This window comes from Lynx rufus, unplaced genomic scaffold (assembly GCF_022079265.1).
Source record: "Lynx rufus isolate CCGP_SWC_20201006 ecotype Redwood Valley unplaced genomic scaffold, mLynRuf1.p SCAF_7, whole genome shotgun sequence".
In the NCBI taxonomy this organism is placed as follows: Eukaryota; Metazoa; Chordata; class Mammalia; order Carnivora; family Felidae; genus Lynx; species Lynx rufus.
In genome coordinates, this window is record NW_025814889.1 from 102604199 (window position 1) to 102626446 (window position 22248).

The 22248-nt window shown below is 36.3% G+C and overlaps 1 protein-coding gene across 2 annotated transcripts in view; it reads left to right on the top strand.

Moving 5' to 3' along the window:
* Positions 1–22248, top strand: part of SYT1 (synaptotagmin 1) — a 210932-nt gene that overhangs the window by 33058 nt on the left and 155626 nt on the right. For both annotated transcript variants that reach the window (XM_047067005.1, XM_047067006.1), the window contains exon 2: positions 20115–20299. In XM_047067005.1, the coding sequence (XP_046922961.1) occupies positions 20115–20299 (185 nt within the window). The remainder of the gene's footprint in view (positions 1–20114; positions 20300–22248) is intronic.

Here is a 22248-nt window from a genome sequence, read left to right on the forward strand (position 1 = left end):
GTTTATATACACAATGGAGTACTACGTGGCAATGAGAAAGAATGAAATATGGCCCTTTGTAACAATATGGATGGAACTGGAGAGTGTGATGCTAAGTGAAATAAGCCATACAGAGAAAGACAGATACCATATGGTTTCACTCTTATGTGGATCCTGAGAAACTTAACAGAAACCCATGGGGGAGGGGAAGGAAAAAAAAAAAAAGAGATTAGAGTGGGAGAGAGCCAAAGCATAAGAGACTGTTAAAAACTGAGAACAAACTGAGGGTTGATGGGGGGTGGGAGGGAGGGGAGGGTGGGTGATGGGTATTGAGGAGGGCACCTTTTGGGATGAGCACTGGGTGTTGTATGGAAACCAATTTGACAATAAATTCCATATATTAATAAAATAAAATAAAATAAAATAAGGTGAAAACACATTCACAGTTTTAAACATTACAAACAATAACTGACATTATACTGAATTTCCTGTTTACTGCATATTCTGAATTTGGTACAGCCTAACATCTATAGGCTTAGAGCTTAAATTAGGCATGTAAAATAAGACAACGATGAAAGAAATTTCTCACCTCTGTCATAGCTATGCCATTAAAAAGCTCAGCTTTTTCTAAAGGGACTTGATTATGTGGAGACACCACAAGACAAAGGGCAAAGACACCTCAGAAGGATTTAGAAATACCTATTTTTCCTACCAGCATTTGAAGCCAGAAAGAACCAAACTTGCTGAACCTAATTTGCAAGATTTTCCTTTGTTTAAATTTCACTGTTCCTTATTTCCCATGGCCTTGGAAAATTTCAAATACAGCACTGTTTTGATAAAACTCAGAAGAACCTCTAATTTATCTACTGTTGTTCTGTTGAATTTATTTTGATCAATTTCAGTCAAGCTCTCTTGGTTGCTTTGAAATTGAAAAGTACTCTGAATATCTTGTCATGATTGGTTAAAGTAAATAAGCAGTTAGAGAAAAAGGCTATTTCATTGAACTTCAAAGAAGACTTTAAAGACTTTGCTGTTGTTCTTTGGCCCTTGATGATAATGCAGGCAGTCATAAAATTATAGAAATATTCTTCTGTCTGAAAAGACACTTTTATCGGTGGCCTACTTCACATTCATGCACCCCAAAAAACAAGATGCTTCCTCAGAGAACCATAAATACAAGTTCCATTTTGATATAGTGCCATTCTAATAAGAAATTCAGATCTATGGAATCAAAGTTATTATAGTAACCAGTATTTTCAAATCTGTCCTAATACCCACAAAGTGACATCAACTTCTTATGCTTCATGAACTCTGGGCCAGTTAAAATGAACTGTAAAATAACATTCTTTTCTGGTAATCCCATCTTTCTCAACTAAAATTCTGCCTTGTGCCTAGGATAATGCCCAGCAGTGAGGATCTTACCTTTCCCAGCTCTGAACTTTCGTGACTGAGGTCTTGCGGCTCAATCTCATTTTGTTCTTCTGCACCTGCACTCCTCACTCAGTGATCGAATCTATTCAACGGCTGAAATTCAGAACCCTTCCATTTCTATATGAGTGTTAGAATACTGTCGTAAGGAAAATTTTAATATTCTGTTCATATAGAAAATCTGTTTTTCCACAGACCTACGTCTCAAGCCATTCTGTTAGAGAAGGATAATTCTATTAAAATATCTGGCCATATTATGAGACTAAAGGATGGAGACTTATCTGGAACTCATTGAAAACTGCTAAGCATGGCTCATGGGTCACCTCACTTCTGGGACCTGAGCAACCTCTGGCATTCTTCCAGTCTAACCCCAACCAGATCTGACATTGTTTTGGGGGGTTACAAAGGCCAGAGTGCTCCATATTCTCATACTACCATGCAAGTTCCTCGAACAGCATGAGTATACTTTAAAGCCAAATACTTAAAACCCAGTAAAGACACCGTAAGTGATGGCCAGGCATGAAAAACAAAACTGCCTGCTAATCTTCATTGCCTCTAAGACTTAACCATTTATGCCACATCTGCTCTCTTTAAAACTGTTTCAATATGCATTAAGTTCTCAAGAGATTTCTACCTACCTCTCTGCCTCCACTATTTTCAATCTCTTTTGCTACACTCTGTTTATTTCCTCTCACTCTTCCTTCTCAGAAAATAGAGAACATGTTCTTAAATGTCATCTAAGTCTAAGACTTAAGTATCTTCTTTATTTTATGCCGGATTAACTTCAGATTGTCTATATTCTTTCCAACTCGTAGAAGTTACATTGGGTCAATTTTCTTTTACTTTAAATTTTAGAGAGGCAAATAGAACACAATCTTTAGAGGAAACCCAGAAGGTTTCACACACTTTTATTCTTTGGGTCTAATCATTTAAAATATGTTACCAAGAAATACTTCTATCTTGCCATTTGGGACAACATGGATGGTCTTAGAGTAATGAGGCCAAGCAAACTAAGTGGGACAGAGAGACAAACAGCATATGATTTCATTTATATGTGGAATCTAAAAAAACAAATGGACAAACGAATGGACTCACAGATACAGGAAACCAATTGTTGGTTACCAGAAGACAGATAGGTTGGATGGGGAAGAGGATTAAGAGATACAAACTTCCAGGTAATAAGTCATGCAGATGTAACATAAGCATACGTAATATTATCGATAATACTGTAACATCTTTCTATGATAACAGATGGTGACTAGACTTATCATGGGGATCATTTTGTAATACATAAAAATATTGAATCTCTCCGCTGTACACCTGGAATGAATGGGATATTGTATGTCAATTATATTTCAATAATACTTTTAGAACAAAAAAATATTAAATTTTAGAAAAGAATTTGATATCTATTTCTTATTATCTAAAATGGGAAAAGAATTAGCCTTTTTTAACCCCATGTATGTGCCAGGTATTCAGATGTATCATCTCATGTAATTCTCACAATTATTATTCTGGTGTTATTCCCACTTTTCATGTAGAGACATCAAGGCTCAAAGAAAGCAAAGACCCACTGAATTTTAAACTCTGGGTTGATCCCAAACCTCTCATACCTTGTAGTACACCAGGATGAATTAAACTAATACATCACATTATAATTGATTCGCTAGGATTTTACTGTTTTCAGTATTTAATTTCACATTTATTAAAGTTCACATGTAAGCACTTAATTTAAAGTCTCTATGAGGTCAATGAATCCAAATCAACTGTGATCTTGAAAGGCTAATCCTTCGTGTATTGGTTTATAACAATGACAAAATAATCATGTTTCAGCCATTTGAGAAACATTTTCCATTACTATATATTGATTATGATTCTGATCAGTTGTATTAAAAAGACTTCTCTTTATACTTTGCTTCCCCCCCAAGGAGTCTGTTTTATAGCATATTTGGACTTTTGCCTAGAAAAATACAAAAGCACTCAAAATAAACTATTTATTCCATCTTTCTGAAGAAAAAGAAGCTTCTCCTATGTAACTCCAACCTCATGACTCTTCTCTGGTGTTTTTCCAGCCGTAGGTGTTAGCATCTGCTGTTGTAGAATCTTTGATTTTGATTGGTAGGGGCTGGGATTAGGATTAGAACCAAGACCGTTTTTTACCTTAACTATTCTATCATCCTACCACATGTCCAACTCCACAGATCACTGGTACTTTATGGAAGAATGTTCGTCTTAATTATTCATCTTAATTATTTTCACCTTCATAGTTGACATTGTACCTGAAATTCTCACTCATATAACCCTTAAATAGAGCAACTGACACCCTTCTCATAATGTAGGAACATGAAGACGTCAACTGCTTTCTCTGCCACCTTTGAGAACGGCTGCACCTAGCGTGCTTCAGCTCTTCTGGAAACGTGCTGCACCCCTTATACTGTTTGCCACCTCTCCTCCCCATTTCACTATTTAGATGGCTGCTCAGAGATAATCAGAAAAAATGCCAAAGAACAAAATAGCTCCAAACAGCTTCCCCAGACTCCATTCTCTGTTCTCCCTCTCTTTACTCCCCCACATACCAAGTAGGCATAAAGCAGGGCACAGAGGAGGTGGAGTAAACGGAAAAAAGAAAACCAAGGCATGAGCCAGCACCTTGTGCTTCAAGGACTGAAGTGAAGCTTGAAACACAGTATTGAAGGAGGGAGCTGAGCTAGGTTAACTTAAACACAGGGTTACTTACTGCTTCTTTTGTAATGCCCAAAGAATGCTTTCTGAAGGTTCATGCCATTTGTCTCAAATGTATGGTTGGACTTCAAAGAACACTGACTAAAGAAATGATTTAGAGCAATCGATTGCCACTTATATGTCAATGTGCTGTCCTTCTGAGGTCTGCTGTAAGCTTTTCAACAGGAGATAATATTCTCCATCTCTTGGTTGTTTTTTTCTCAAGACCCTTCTTCTGATCTATTTTATGTTAAGTGCTTCTATTTTTTTCCCTTTCTGTCCATCAATAAAGTAAACATTTTTTTTCAGAGAGAATAGTGCGACCCTCAGTCACAAAGATTACTCTCATCAGCCTATTAAATTCTCCCTTTTTTACCTTTTCACTTAAAAGCAGTAAGATGATCTTCAAACAGAAGATTTTACATTGCTTGAAAGGCATTTGCCTGAATATGTTAAGTAATGAATCCACTATCATTTTTCAAGGAATCTTAAGAGGCCACTGGTATAGCAAGATAATTATATTTCTTACAGGCAGTATCTGGATCTAGTGATTCTCTAAGGATATAAACATAATATTTGTACAGTAACCTGGTTCTTGACTTTGATGGTTACATGAAAGTAAAGTACTTAAGAAAAACAAAACAAACCAAAAAAAAACCCCACAGCTATTGCTTCTTGTAAGTTTCATAGTTTTAATCTTTAAAGAAAATTCTCTTACTTTTTATTAAATCATATTAAAATGTAAATGTCAGCCAATGTTACAATTCTAGTCAAAACTACCACAAGAGACCTATAGGCTCCTACCCTGTTTTCTTGAAAATTATGGGCAGAAACAGCAGAAAATTAATCAATGTATCAAATGAATATGGCATTGGAAGGATTTAAAGAGTAAAGGATGAAAATTGTGATCCTAGGTAAATTTAAATTTTCTCATTGATGGATTTGAAACAGCAATAATCAGAGCTTGGATAAATAGAAAGAATTGATGGTTGAAAGAACTGAGTTTGAGATTGCGCCATGATTTTTTTCCTAGATTCTTTGGACAGTCATATTATTTCTGGTACCTTAAATTGCCATTTATGAATAAAGATAATATTACTTAAATGAAATAATCTCAAATTCGTTTGTAAATTATTCAGTGGAAACATATTACATAAAATCAAAATTGGTTCCTAATAAAAAAAATGATTCTAACTTTAAAATGTAAATAATTATTGAACAAAAAATACTGAATTCAAGTTAGTTTTTCCAGTCACTTAAAATATTTGGCCAATTTTGAAGAAAAAAGCAGCATCCAAGAGCATGTTCTTTTTTTATTTTTTACTCTTTTTTTTTTTTTTAACATTTATTACTTCTGAAAGGGAGAGAGAGAGCATGTGCGCGTGAATGGGGGAGGGGCAGAGAGAGAGAGACAGAAAAAGAAGCAGGCTCCAGTCTCCGAGCTATCAGCACAGAGCCCGACACGGGGCTCAAACTCAGGGACCGGGAGATCATGACCTGAGCCACCCAGGCGCCCCCAGCATATTCTTGTTAATGTGTAAACCCCACAGAATTGACTGCAATCAAGCAAGACCTACCATTTTGCCAGTGGAAAGTAAAATTCTTGCCACTAATACCTTTACTGCTGTGTTAAAACATTTACTTCAAGCAGTGTAGGCTGGGCTAATTATTGAAAATACAAAGCAGTGCATGTTATATTTATCTCCATTTGGACCAATTTAATATTCTAATGCTGCTTACATTTTTTTGAATGAAAAACAATTATTTGGCCACTGTATTTTAAAGAACTATTATTTATTCTCCCCAAAAGTTTCTTTTATTTATTCTTTTATTTATCCATGAATAGCTTGAACACTACCAAAATACTTTGCCTTTCAGTTTTTTGACAGCAATCTTTATTTGAGACTGTTACCCTGACATTCTGCTATATCATTAGGGCAAAGCATGTTATGTTGGGAGTTATATTATACATATAAAATTGCTTGTATTTCATCTTTCATCTACATAACTTTTAGAGTTTGTTTTTTCAGTCAAGTTTTAAGCATTTTCAAATTATGAAATTTAATAGGACTTGCTGGCAAATAATAACTGGCATTTATTACTTTTTAAGCTTATTTTTTAGAAAGGATGAGGCACAGAAACAGAGACAAAGAGAATCCCAAGTAGGCTTCATGCTGTCAGCATGGAGCCTGATGCAGGGCCCAAACTCACAAACCTTGAGATCATGATCTGAACCGAAATCAAGAGTTCGACGCCTAACCGACTAAGCCACCCAGGTGCCCTGGCATTTTTTTTTTACCTTTTATTTATTTTTTCAAATTTTTATTTCAATTCTGGTTAGTTAACATTCAGTGGAATATTGATTTCAGGAGAATTCCGTGATTCATCACTTACATATAACACCCAGTGCTCATCATAACAAGTGCCCTCCTTAATGCCCACCATCCATTTAGCCAATCCCCTGTCCACCTCCCCTCCAACAACCCTCAATTTGTCCTCTATGGAATAACTGACAGTTAAAAACCCTCCTTCAGGTTATCCACCATACTAAGTACTTTGCATGTTACAAATTTACATGTCACAAATCACTACAGAGTTTATATCGTTGTCTCATCTCTCCACTCACCTCTCATATCACAGATATTTAAAGTGAGGTTCAGAAAATTTAAATAACTTGGATCAGATTTATTCAGCAATTTGAGGGGAACTTGGAGTCAAGTCCGTGATCTTTCTTATTGCCCGTTGATGACATTGCCCAATATTGCCCGTTGATGACATGATTATTATCAATCATGTTTGACAAATGATTTTCACTGATTTGGTGTTAACAATCAAAAATTATTTGTTAGGGGCACCTGGGTGGCTCGGCCATTTAAGTGTCCAACTCACGATTTTGGCTCAGGTCATGATCTAACAGTCTGTGAGATTGAGCCCCGCATCCAGCTCTGCACTGCCAGTGTGGAGCCTGCTTGGGATTGTTTCTCTCCTTCTCTCTCTGCCTCTCCCTCTCTCTCTCTCTCAAAATAAATAAGCTTAAAACAATTATTTCAGTTAAAAGAAACATGATAGTCCTATACAAATATGTTCACCAAACTAAACTCTTCTTAGCAATAATGTAATTCGTGAATATTTGCTCAATTTTCAGTGTGGATACAAAAGAATGCCAGGATATATGGAAATAGCATGAAAATTGAAGACCTAAGTCTGATCCCACCTCTAATGAGAATCACATTATGGGAGCACATCTCAGATCCTCAGTGTTCTAATTTATAAAATGTAGATACTGGCACCTACCACCTTAGCTCCTCCGCAATGTGGTTTTTAGGGTCAAATGGGCTGAGGAAATGTGAAAGGGACTCGTAAAGTGAAAGAACTAAATAAATGAGAAATTGTATTAGTGAATACTTCAGATGCTAGATAGAAGAAAGAAAAGCAATATAGCATTACTAACATAATTTTTAGAAGACTCTTTCTAGGAGATATATAACATAAAAATTAGGAAAAATAACTGACAGAAAAAAAATGAACTTTATTGCTTTTTCCGTAATGTTCTAGAAGAAAAAATAAGGAATACCTGCACAAATTTTCTAAATGATCTGGAAAAAAATGATTTATCTCTAAAGTTTTCTCAGGATTTGATCTATGATATGGTATTTAAAAAAAAGTATACCCTTTAGTTTGAACAAGGAATCCAATAGAGCCATATCCTCACTATGTGTAATATTTGAAGAGGACTTTCTCTCCCTCTATTTCTTTCACTTATTCAAGAAGCACTTGTTTATGACCTCCCATGTACCAAACCCAACCAATACTCCATGGAAGGTCAAGGAAAGGAAGACAACAGTATTCTTCTTCAGGTAGTTCCTCCATCGTGAAGAGGCAAATTACACAGCTATAGAAAACAAGGATCAACGTATAAAATACAAGTCATAAGGCATAAATCAATGTGGATGAGAGATAATGTTAAGGGCCCGTGTATGGTATTACTCAGGTAGACATTTGGAGGAAGTCTATTAAGGAATCTTTTAAGGGAAAAAAATGACTAAGTTTGACAGGGAAAAGAGAATAAGGAAAATTATACATTCTTAGTGGAGATCTGGGAGAATTTACAAAAACAAGCAAGATTCACACACGGCCTTGAGGTCATATGTTCACAGTGCAGTGCTTGAAGCACCAACTCTAAACAGAAGAGAGATACAATTTAAAAGGGAAAAAAAAGTCACTATATAGGAGATTGACAGGCATAGGGAAGTCCCTTCAAAAGCAAGAACAGAAAATAAATCAACAATCATAGGAATTGTAGAAAAATAAAGATAAAAATTCACATCCAAGAACCAGGAAATAAAAAACGAAGAAATGATGCTACAAATTGCCATAGAGGCAAATACACTGAGAGAAACAGACAAAACAACCATCGGAGAGGAAAATTAATAAGTTTGGTCTGTAGCAGCAGGAATCCATTGGATAATCAAGGCAAAATGTCCTGTGGCTAGCTAGACAAGCAAGGGGCTTTGTTTGCTCTGTTGTCTACCTGTCACTCTGTATAGTAATGAAATTAATGAGCCTGACTCTTCCCTTTTATGACTGGAAAGACTCAAACATCCTGCTCTTCCTCGTTCATGCACAGCAACCACACAGTTCTCCTGTCAGTGTAATCAAATTGCACCAAGTTACAGGGAATTCTAAAAACCTGTCACTTGCCCCTAGAATAATAAACAAAGTCCAGGGGAGAAAAATCTTTCCAAAACAGGAGGTAATAAGGCTAAGTGGTATTTTTCTTTGTTTCTTTTAGTGCTGGCCTGAAGTTGTACAATAACATAAGGAAGCAGGGAATAGATCTGCCGGTTTCACTGATATTCTTTTATCATAATTGGATTTAATGATAATATGAGATTGCTTGGAAAAGAAACAAGTAGAGACTCAAATATTGAATTATCCAAAAGTTACTGACAGGTACCATATTCAATTCTTGTAATAAAAAAAATTTTTTTTTCTTGGGCATCTTGTCAAAGATAAAAACTGTTTAAAGACAATGTTAACAATGTTAACCAAGGGAGGACAGTGTTAATTCAAAGCCTCAAAATAAAACCAAATACTAATTGAATCAGAATCCAAAACATTTTTACTTTGGAGCCTTTTAATACAAAAGAAGAAAGCTTCCACTACGTGAAGAAAAACCTGAGACATCTTTTTTTAGTTTTGAACTTGGAAATCAGAACTCAAGAAAGACATGCTACAAATTTGATAGGATAAATGGATTTCCCTTTAACCACGAAATTGTGTTGTCCACAGCATGATTGAAAACTGTTACAAACTTCCAAAGGCTTCCGAACTGATTAGCCCATGAATCGCCCACGCCTCTGCCAACTTACCTGGCACCCCTTCCTGTTTACCAATGCACTTCTCCCTGGAGCCTGCAGACAGCAAGCTCCTGGGCTCTCTGTGGAGCCTTATCTAAATCCTCTGGAAGTCATGCTGGGGCTTATCTCTGCCTGAAGACTCCACATCATTTTCCATGTCAAATTTCAGACATTCCAATATTGTGACAATATGGATGACTTTGCCTTATCGTTGAAAGCAGACTATTATTGTAGACATCTTCTAAAATTAATTATTTGATTAATACCTGTGCAGATAAAAGGGCCTTCAGTCAACTAACTTTTGTTATCAAGACTAATCATTGCATTCAACAAGAAACATCAATAACCTTACTGAGTTATTCAGCAGGGGCTGTGAATCTGTTCCGTAGCACAGTACATACTGAAATCAGATAAAAAGAGGCTCTGGTAAACATTTATCAATGTATAGGTTGTGATTTTGTGCTTTCCAAAGCAGTAGCTTTTACTGAAGGTGTTGTTTGTTTTTTTTAATGTATTAACAGGTTTTTAAGAGTTTGCGGGCAAAAAGAGGCACATTTCCCATTTTACTAAGTTCTAATGTTTTTAAAAATAATTTTAAACAAGTTTTCATTCGACAAGTAGAGTAAGATTGCTGTGACTACGTAATGGAATCAGAGTCAAGCAAAAGACCCCATTTAATTTGGCATTTAACATGCTGTCCAGTGTTGTTCACGAGTTGCTTCATGTATATTAATCAAACCTGCCCAGCTGGACTGTAAACTGTTTAAGCAAATTACTTCAAACTTGTTCATTATCTCTTCAATGTCCTGAGCATTAATGTGTTAAATAGACACTCAATGAATGAATGAATGAATGAATGAGCAAGCTTCTCTCTTACATTACCATGTAAATAATCCATCTGCCTTAAAAAGCCACAGGTAGCTGACTCAATTCGATGGCTTGGATCATTTTTGCAACCTATTTACACAGACCTATCTTCCAGTTTGCTTTTTGTCAGGGGCACATATTGAAAAGCTAAACAGAACTGTGTAAGAGGAGAAAGTGCAATGTGTTAAGAAGGCTATTTAGGGGAGGCTACATGTGTTTACTACAAGGAATTGTATTTTTATTTACTATGATAGAAAAAAATCTCATGTAGACTCTTTCCTGAGCTCTCTTATTGAGAGCTTTGTTTAACAAGGAAGTCACTGGGTAAGTAGAGTAAAAGGAATCTTAAAAACCAAAGGATGAAATCCTGCCATTTGCAACAACATGGGTGGAACTGGGGGGTATTATGCTAAGTGAAATAAGTCAGTCAGAGAAAGACCGACACCATATGTTTTCACTCATATGTGGACGTTGAGAAACTTAACTGAAGACCATCAGGGAAGGGAAAGAAAAAAAATAATTACAGAGAGGGAGGGAGGCAAACCGTAAGATAGACTCTTAATACAGAGAACGAACCGAGGGTGGAAGGGAGTGGGGGTTGGGGGGGGCAACAGGGAAAATTGGTGATGGGCATTGAGGAGGGCACTTGTTGGCATGAGCACTGGGTGTTGTATGTAAGTGATGAATCATGGGAATCTACTCCCGAAACCAAGAGCACACTGTATATACTGTATGTTAGCTAACTTGACAATAAATCATATAAATAAATAAACCAAAGGAAAGAGGAGAAGGAAAGATTAAGGAAGAAAAGGAGGGAGGGGGACAGACAGATGGACAGACAAGATGGGAGGGAGTCAGGAAGCAAAGAAGGGAGGAAAAGAACCAAAGTCCCCAAAATGCTATGTCCACTGTGTAGCCAGCAAGGTTTGGGAGCTTAGCTCCAAGCTCAGTGATGCTTGGAGCTTTCACTGAACTCTAGGACCCTCTTTACCTTATCTTTACCTAACCTGCCACCTACAGAGCCCACCTACTCTGCTGAATTCTGTATTTAAGCCTGTAATGTCTCTTTCTAGTTTTTTTTCCTAGGAGTTAGTCTTCTCCAGCTCCTAAAGAAAGAGACCTACCTTCTCTGTGTTCTCTGTTCTACCACCATCCCTAGCACAGTCTACGCACACAGTGGACTGCCAAGACAAAAAAGAAAAAGAAAAGAAAAAAAAAAAGGTTAAATGACCAAATGGAGGGATAAGTTTTTTTAATTCCTTAATCTTTGTGCATTTGACCCTGATGATCTGAAAAAGGAGCTTTTAATTTGGAATCCAAAGGTCATTTAGACTAGGAACTATAATCTCCACAAAGGTACCACACACTCCCAGTTGTGTCCAAATTTAAACACACATCACGCACGCGTATATATTTTCCCATCGAGACTGTATGGATTTGGTTAAATTTAAAAGAGGCATATAATTCAATGGAGACTTCAAGCTCTATCCTCAAGACTGAGGAAAAAGTAGGTTTGCTTAATACCCGCGAAGAATACATCATCTTTGAGGCTGTTTCACTGTATAATGAGGAATTCTTCATTCAGACCTTTGAATGGTCAGTTTGTTCTTAAGCCATATTCTGGACGACTTCGTACAGGGTTTCAAATCTTACGTTTAATGTGCTGTCTCCAGAGATGGTTAATGAATGTATTAATCCACATAGTTCCAGTGCTTTTTCTTTTTTAAGTTCTATTTGCATTCTGTAATTTAGAAAAAGCTTTAAAATCCGAGGCTTATTTCGGCTTTTTGCCGATTTTTGAAAAGTTATCCTTGTACGTTTAAAATTATTCACAAACAGGGGCACCTGGGTGGGTCAGTCAGTTAAGTGTCTAAATTGGGCCCAGGTCATGATCTCACAGTCTGTGGGTTCGAGCCCCACATCGGGCTCTGTGCTGACAGCTCAGAGCCTGGAGCCTGCTTTGGATTCTGCGTCTTCCTCTCTCCCTCTCTCTCTCTCCTGCTCTCTCTCTCTCTCCCTCAGAAATAAAATTGTTCATAAACAGTCTAAAAGCAAAGCTTTGAAATAGATTATTTTTCTTACTGTTCAACAGTAAATTATCTTAATATTCAATCCTGCATCTTGCATCAATGTCTGATACTCTAGAAAGATGGATTGTTTGGAGTAAACCTGGAAGTTGGCAAAAAGCTTCAGTGAATGAAAGAACGAAGAAATATGTAAGTTATTCATAAGATGAATTATACAGGCATTAGTGCAGTGATGAGGCACTCATGACAAAACAGATACGTCAAAGGTAGAATATGTCTGAAGTTCTTGCTGAATTTTTGTAGTGACCATGGCAACGGTATTACCTATATCATCTTGAAGCTCTCAGCTGAAATAACTAGCACTGTGGTAAACGTACAAGCTTACATTTCTCAAGGAGAAAATGCAGCTCATCTTGTGAAAGAGATACGGATTTTAGATTGTTTCTTAATATGATGAATGGGAATGGAATGAATAGATAATGCAGAGCTGCCATTGAAAGGGAAATCAAGGCAGAAATACAAAAAACAAACAAAACAAAAACAAAAACCAGTGAGGTCTGCCCTAGATGTTACCAAAAAACCCAGTGAGTAAATCCACCAGAAGGTTGCCAACCTACGAGCCAGCAGTAGCTGACTAACTGGGACTGTGGGAGGAGAGGATCAGATCTAAGGAAACAGGACTGAGGAGCCGACCTAAGGAAAACACATATAAGAGAGTGCTGTACCTCACTGACCATCCACTCTACTTGTACTTGAGCTCAAGAGCATGGCTTTGTGGGTTTCTTTCAGGCCACCTAACATTTACAGAGCACTAAGCTGATAGGACTGAGTTTGGCATTGTAGAGAATGCAAAACAAAACAACCATCTATTTAGAAGTGAGAGCTCAGAATCAGGAAATCTAGGGTAGGACTTCTCTTGGTCATAGAGCATTTTGTGTTAATTTTACAAAGCTTCTCTCCCTAACTGTTCATTCTTAGGACTGAGGTACAACATGAGTCTGATGAGCAGACTTTGGATTTGGAGGCATAAACTAGATAGCCAAGGCTACTATTCAGCAACAGTAAGATTTTTCCTCTCATAAAAGTACCCTCTGCAATACCCTTGTTCTCTGTGACAGTGTCATCTTTTATTTCACAATGTTCTATGAAAGATCAGGAAATCTGGAGTGTCTACCTTAAAAAAAAAAGTTGAGAGCCCCTTAATAATTTTTACATATTTGTTTAGTGCCAAAACCCCCTAGCGGGGAAAATGATGTTTTTCAATCTGAGAATAACATTTTTATTGTAGAAAGACTCTTTACCTAGTTGCTTTCATCAATAAATGTCCCCCTAGAGCACTAAATTTGTACACAACAGCACATCAAGCCATGTAGCTTCTATCTGAAAACACCATATTATGCTCTAAGTACCAAGTTTGGCAAATATAAGAATTTTACTTCTTTTAAAAAAGTAAATAAGACCTAGTTTTTATCACATAGGAAATAAATAGAAAGCTTCATGCTTGGGACTGTATCATAGCCCTGTAAAAAATGCCAGGAAAGTAGATGTTCAATAAATATGTGTTTGATTCAAAACTGTTTTAGGGGTGCCTGGGTGGCTCAGTCAGTTAAGTGTCCGACCTAGGCTCAGGTCATGATCTCGTGGTTTGTGAGTTTGAGCCCCGCGTCAGGCTCTGTACTGTCTGTCAGTTGAGAGACTGGAGCCTACTTCAGATTCTGTGTCTCCCTCTCTCTCTGCCCCTCCCCCACTCATTCTCTGTCTCTCAAAAAATTAATAAACATTAAAACAAACTTTTTTTTTAATACTTACTTTTTTAGACTGCTTAACTTATGCCAACTCCTCATGAAAGAATGACCTCTCTTGATAAGGGGAAATGGTTGTGTGGGTTTTTGTCTCCCCCAAAAGAAGACCTGCTAATGCAAATTTACTTCTAAGTGGTTCTAAATTATTTTTATTGTGTGTTCATTAAATACCAGGACTTCAGTTCATAAATAATCCACAAAGAGCTGAGTTTTGAGTTACTAAGAAGTGAATTTCAGGTGTAGAAAGGGGGCATATTAAAGTACGTTTGATATCTTTGTATAGATTTGGATTCTTTTTTATTTTTAAATAATGTGACTTTTTTTACTAGCCTAATACAAACCACCCAATGTATTCCACCACATAGTATTTCTTATTGGGTTGGAGGGGAAATTTTAGAAAATATACTTAATATCTTTATTTAAAAATCTGTCAACACTGGCACTTTTGCTGAACCTTGAGATACAGAAATCACTTAAATGACTGAAGAAGAAGAATAACATTTCAAGAAAGGAGGAATATACTTGAGAAAGATACAGGGGTAGAACTGAACAAAGAACAATGGGTGACTCAGTCACATGGGGGTAACATCAGGCCGCTACTTTACAAGTAGAAATAGATGTAAAAGAAACATAAAACATATTGAAGAAGAAATGGCACCACTTTCCACGCAATCAGACTTGGGATAAAATTTTCCACATGGTTCCCATGTCAAGAGGTCGGCAATAATTGAAGCACTGAGAGGACCCATAGAGCTAGCTTGGGGAACTGGTTTGAGAAGATGACAGATTCATCTAGAGGAAACAGTCTAGAGGCAGTGGGAAACAGAGTCCCAGCATATACAAGAGGGGACAGAATGGAATAACTGACGTAAAAGTTTAAGACATGGGAAAGAATGGGCTCAACAGTGAGTCCATGTGAAGGTGATCAAGGGGCTAAGAACTTTGAATAACAACTCCATTTAAAGACATGGGAATGGGAAAGGAAAGGGGGAAAATGTCAGACACATGCAAGACGGTAAAGGCAATAGAAACAAAAGCAGAAGGACATTTCAAAAAGGAATTTATGATCAAGATCTCATACCACAGACAATGTTGCTTGCGTTTGGCCACAAGAAAGCCATTGCTTATCTTGGGTACAATGTTAGTGTCATGAGAATGGTTGCAGAAGAGACAAAGGGGGTAAATCAGAAGATCACAGAAAATATAGCAATAGTCCACAGTAATATTCCAATTGTATGATCATCTATGTGCCTCATACCACCGATCTCTTGAGGTCTGCTTTGTATCTCGAGTTTTCTATCCCTGCTATGATGAATTCCACAGATGTAAAACTACACACATTTCTTATTTTCTAGTTCTGGAGGTCAGAATTCCAAAATAGGTTTCACCAAGCTAAAATCAAACTGTTAGAAGTGCTGATTCCTTTTCTAATCCCCAACTTTGAGATAGAATTAAATAACATTGTCTAAATTTAAAATGTACATTGGAATGACTTGATAAACATATTTTGAAATAATTACAATAGGGCTCATCAATATAGCTATTACCTCACATGATTAAGCATGTGTGGTAAGAACCCAAGATTTACTCTTTCAGCAAATTTCAACTACACAATACGGTATTGTTAACTGTAGTCACTGTGCTATACATGACATCCCCAAAACTTACTCATCTTCTGATTAAAAGTTTGTACCCTTTGACCTACATCTTCCCATTTATCCCAACCCCCAGTCCCTGATAACCACCATTCTACTCTCTTTCCTGGAGTTCTCCACTTTTATAGGTTTTGCATTTAATCATGATCATACAGGGCTTGTCTGTACAACTTCTATCACTGACTTATCTCACTCAGCATAATGCCCTGAGGAGCCATCCATGTTGCCACAAATTGCAGGATTTCTTTCTTTTTTATGGCCAAAGAATACTCCAATTGTGTATGTGTGTATGTATATGTACATGTGTATGTGTATGTGTGTGTGTGTGTAACATACATATATATTACATTTTCTTTATCCCTTCATCCATTAATGGACCCTTAGGTTGTTGTTGTTGTTTTTTAAGATATATTTATTTTGAGAGAGTGAGAGAGAGAGCAAGCACAAGTGGGAGAGGGGCAGAGAACAAGGAAGAGAGAGAATCCCAAGTGGGCTCCGTGATGTCAGCACAGAGCCCAATGTGGGGCTCCATCCCACAAACAGTGAGAACATGACCTGAGCCAACATCAAGAGTTGGTCTCTTAACCGACTGAGCCACCCAGGATCAGTTTCTTCATCTTGGCTATTATGAACAATAATACTACAGTGAACATAGAGGTGCATATACCACTTCAAAATAGTAATTTTTTTATTTCCTTGAGATATATACCTAGAATGGGATTGCTAGATCATATGGTAGTTGTATTTTTTTTTATTTTTCTAGGAATCTCCATACTCTTTTCCATAATGGTTATATGAGTAGATTCCTTCTTAAAACTGTATGGGAGAATGCATTTCCTTGTCTTTTCCAGCTTCTAGAGGACACTCCTTGGTTCATGGTCCCTTTCTCCATCGTCAAAATCAAAAGCACAGAATCTTCCACTTTCTGATTCTGAAATTCCTATCTGCCTCTTTGACTTAATAAGGACTCTAGTAATGACATCAGTTCTATCTGGATGTAACCCAGAGTAATCTCCCCATCTCAAGATCCTAAATCATCTATGTGAAGTCATTTTGCCATTGTAAGGTAACATATTCACAGGTCCCAGAGAATATCATGTGGACATTTCAGAAGAACCATAATTCTTCCTATCACAAAGTCTAAGTTAAAACACTAGAAGCAGTTTAAAATTGACTTTGACTTAATTCTTATGCATCAGTTTACCTTTGGGTTAAATAATGTGCGATTAATTCATTAACTGGAAAATGAAAATCACATTTCTAATGAAAAACTTCTACACTAGTCTATTATTTTCTGCTGAAAGGTCTTTAAGTTAAATGTTAAAATTCTTGTTATGAAATTCCATTTAATGATAGTTGGGTAGCAATAATAATAAGCTAATAGCTTTCTGCCAATAGCAGTATTTTTCTGAGCCCATTTTTTGTTGAAGCTATACTTTATTATGGAAATCACACTTGGCAGCATCTTATGCTGTCATTTATTTTCACTTTTTTAATATAAAATGTTTTATTAAAAAGGTTTCAAAGCTAAAGATTTTTCCTTTGTATACATTTAAGATACGTACATTTTTTACCTACTAAAGATATTTTGAACTTTTCAAACTATTGGACCTACTAATGTAAAGATATTTTGAATTTCTCAAACTATTGGATCTATATTTTTTCCTCTTTATACAGTTTTTCCTGTATACAATTAAAGGGATAATGAATAAACCTGCTATGAATATTGAGATAACATAAAGTTGTAGCAGTTGCTAGCCCATATTTAGTTTTCAATTTTTAGTCTAATATAAAATACATTTCATGAGATTTTTTCACTAATATTCAAACATTTCTATAAATACTACTAATGAATAATCCTATAGATGGTGTTTCTTACTAAACTTCCCAAATTCCAAATATTTGTCTGTGCTCCACAGGAGCATTTAAGGTGGTAATTCAATTCAAATAACTGAATTTAATTATAAATGGTGGTTTATATTCCAAGTATCTATTCAGTCAGGTTTTCATATGGGTACACAAAATGATACACTTCAGGTTTTTAAATTCTATCTCAAGGTGCTGGTAACTTGTGAGACAAATCCTGTTAATTTCATATATTCAATATAGAATATTCCAAGTTAAAATTAAGCTACTCAAAAGATCCAACCTAGAGTATGGTAGCACTTTAAGAAATAAAAGTCACAAAATAAGATTTTCTCAGTGGTTATAATTTACCTTCAGGTTGCAGTATGTAAGATTTCCTCCTATAATCCTATGTTCCTATTTCTTTAATTCCTTTTGATTAAATAATGTCCCCATGCTTTCACTGTCTATTTTCTTTTTGTGAAGTTGTCAAGTGATCTCTGTAATTTAAGAGACTTTTATGTAGCTCTCTGAGAGACTATCATACAAGTCCAAGTAGAAGAATAATTTACGAGGCTCAAAATGAAGGGTCATTATTAATACTGTCTTGCCTGCAATGAATATGTAGACTTTCGTTCATGCATGGCAGGGTTTTAACTAGATCAAAAGAGGCAGAAGGTTTTAAATGAGGTGTTATGAATGATATCATTGGTTACATAAGTTTCATTTACATTTTTAAAAATATGATTGTTTAATGAGATTACAGAACATAAAATATGTCATTTGGTGTTGGCTTATATATAACTTTCAAATATTTCTTTGGCTAAAAACACAATTTCAGAAGTTGTGCTTTTATATAGGCTAACATTTATCAGCCAATCGTAAGCTAGAATAATAATATGCATGGTAAGTATTCTACATTATAAAGCTAAACACAGGAGGACAGCTAAGAGTGGGTTTTCTCAGTTTTTTTAAGAGGTTAATTTTTAAGTGCTTTTACTTTATCAAAGCATTCCTGACTTGAATTCAGCAATCACTGATACTAATGATGTTTACGTAGGTGGAAGAAAATAGTACCTCTTCTTACCATTTCAATGTCCAGTGTCTTTTCTTAATTACAACAGGCAAATCTAATTATTTCTTCTGGTCAATCTCAATAATTGAATAATTCCTTTCCAGGCAAAATGAAATCTTAAACATTTCCACAAGAGTTTGTTTTTTTTTTAATATAAGCACACAGTATACGATATGCCAAATAAGAAAATGGATTGACTTTTAGTAGACGGACAACTGTAATAGAAAAATGTTTATGTGTTTGAGTATACTTATTTATATATGCTTTATTATTTTAAAAAGAGCCTTTAAACCTGAAGCCTCTCTTCTTACCTAAAAATCACCTCTTCTTCCTCTCGATTCTCCCTGGTATAGCCACTGAACTCTACGTTTTTCAATGTGTATTTATTAGTGTGCGTATTTTATGTCCCCACATATACCTTGAGTGTTCTGTGTTACCCATAATATTTAGCCCCATGCCTTAAAAATAGCCAATGAGTTCCTGCTATATGCTGGATGCCACTCTAAATTTTTTAGTATATTAACTCCCTTAATTTTCAAAGGAGATGAAATGGGTACCACTGTTATCTTCACTTTATCATGAAGGAAACTAACTTAGAACAGTTACGCCATCTAGCCAGAGTCACACAGCCTGAAAGTGGCCAAGCCCGAATCAGTGCCTGGTTTTAGAGCCGTTGAACACATACACTCTGCCCTGCCTCTGGAGACCTTGAACAGGCCAATGTCCTACTTTTAGAGTAGGTAACTTGCAGAGCACCAGGTACTTCTTCCTAACCTTTATTATCATTATGTTATTTATTTTCTCTGGTTATTTGATTGACGTCTGTCCCTCCCATTATGCCCAAAACATATTCATAGAACCTCTGGTATGTAATAGATGAGTAACAGCAGCTAATATGTATTAAGCATTTACCATGTGCCATGAAATACATCTTATTTTAATCTTCAAAAAGTCTATGATACCTACCAATTTACCTCTACTTTAGAGGTGAGAAGACGGAGGGCAAAGGGAAGTTAGGTAACTTGCTCAAGGTCACACAGCTAATAAATGGTGGAGCCAGTATTTGAACTCAAAGGCCAAACTCCAGAGCTGTGCTCTGAATGAAGGAAGGAATGGATTCATGGAACTCTAACTTGGAGGAAAGAATATTGAACCTGTGCGGAAGGGTGAATTGGAAACAATAGAAACCATCATCCTGCCAGAGGAAACACGGGTAACATAGCACAGAACAGTGTGCCTGCAGCACTCAATAGATGCAAATTAATCAGTGAATATCTTTGTAGCCCATGAGTTAAAAAAGACTTTGCATATGTAATGTTTATTACTAATGCTCTCTGCCTATTTTCCTCTTTCAGTGCCACCGTGGGCCTTAATTGCCATAGCCATAGTCGCCGTCCTTTTAGTCCTGACCTGCTGCTTTTGTATCTGTAAGAAATGTTTGTTCAAAAAGAAAAACAAGAAGAAGGGAAAAGAAAAGGGAGGCAAGAATGCCATTAACATGAAAGATGTGAAAGACTTAGGGAAGACCATGAAAGATCAGGTAATGTATTCATTCCACATTACTTCTTAGATGACTTCATTGACAGTTAATAAATGGTTTATTGTTTTATGCCAGATAAGCATAGATATCAACAAATTCTGGACAGATGTCACTGCTGTAGAAATGCTTTGCAATCCTTTCAGTCACTACTGAACATCCCAAAGTGCAATGAAAACATTTGGTAGGGTTTTCCAGTCTCTAAAGCATATGAACCAGAAAAGGGCATCCATGACCATCAGGGCCATCTTGACAGGTCCAGCATACTGGAATGATGCCTGAATATTTTGACTACATCTGTTCAGCCAGTCTTAATTGCATTTAGAGTTACAGAAACAGAATAAAGCGTATCTGAATGTTCCCCCTCTTGGGCAAGGCGCCCTTCTAACATCACTGTTCATAATCTCTGTTAAGTAACTGAGACTTATGGCTACTGATCATACTTGATGAAAATTACCATTTCTACATATCCATATATCTCAATAATTAATGCTCAGGAATAGTGAATTAACCAGGTAAAGGGAGAGAACCATTAGCTAGTCCTAAAGAACAGGGTATAATTTTAAGGCAAAATTCTTGTTTCATTAAGTTAGGGACAATTAAACCATAACACAGATTATAAAATCCATCCAGGGGCGCCTGGGTGGCGCAGTCGGTTAAGCGTCCGACTTCAGCCAGGTCACGATCTCGCGGTCCGGGAGTTCGAGCCCCGCGTCAGGCTCTGGGCTGATGGCTCAGAGCCTGGAGCCTGTTTCCCATTCTGTGTCTCCCTCTCTCTCTGCCCCTCCCCCGTTCATGCTCTGTTTCTCTCTGTCCCAAAAATAAATAAACGTTGAAAAAAAAAATTAAAAAAATAAAATAAAATCCATCCAGCTGGGTTATCTTCCCAAGCCTTTGGATGTTCTTTACAGTGTTGTCTACGTTTACTAAATTAACTGGATGATTTGGTTCAGAATAAAGTTTACTATTAATAATTAAAATTAAAGGCCTCTTCATTATTTTTTGGAATCATATTCATAGTGTTTGTCTCTAAAACAAACACTTAATTCATATTAAAAATGTAAATGTAGAGCTTTTTCATAGAAATAACATTCTCAATTACCTTTGTTTCCCTTCAAATAATTGAAAAGTTCTATTTATTCCCAAATAGCAACAGATATTGACAGTTTTTAAAATTCTTTACATAGTATTAATTACTATTAATTGAACTCTTATATTGGTGAATCCCATTAAGAACAATTTAGTCAAGGAGGGCATTTCTAGTACATTTGCACGGTTTCCTACTTAAACATACACTCAGGGCATCAACCCCACTCCCCACCTTGAGTTTTAAACACTTTTTCTCAAAGACTCTGTAATGTCTATTGACAATTTCGCAAAGGCTCTTTTGCACTCACTGAACTTGTGTTTGGTTTCAGAGCTATAGAATCGATGGAGCGCCTGTACTCCTGCTCAGAGAGCTTTGTCCTGAGCACAAAACAACAAGATTTACATTTTTCTGAATGTTTCTAATCACAGCCACAGAAGTCCATGCACCCACATTCAACCACAGAGGTCTAATAAAGACTTTTCTCTGTAGTTCATCTGCTACATAGAAACTGAAATTTGAAAACATGTCTTGCTTTATTTCAACATTTTCTATAACAAGCAGAACTTGATAGAGATTTCTTTAAACAATGTATTGTGAGATTAGCATAGAAACAGTGTGCTATACAGACATGGACTGAATGTGTAGGTGAATTTCAGCTGTATCTATGAAACAACACGAAAATACAGCCCTATCGTTTTCACAACTACAAGTCAAATGTCATTTTCCCAAATCCTAGAATTAACAAAAGCACCAAATAATGTTAAATTGTAACTGTAGCATTCTTTTCTCACATAAGAAATTTGTATTTTTCTTTGTGGAATTTGTTATGTATGATGTAAGATTGTAATTTATAGTATAGTAG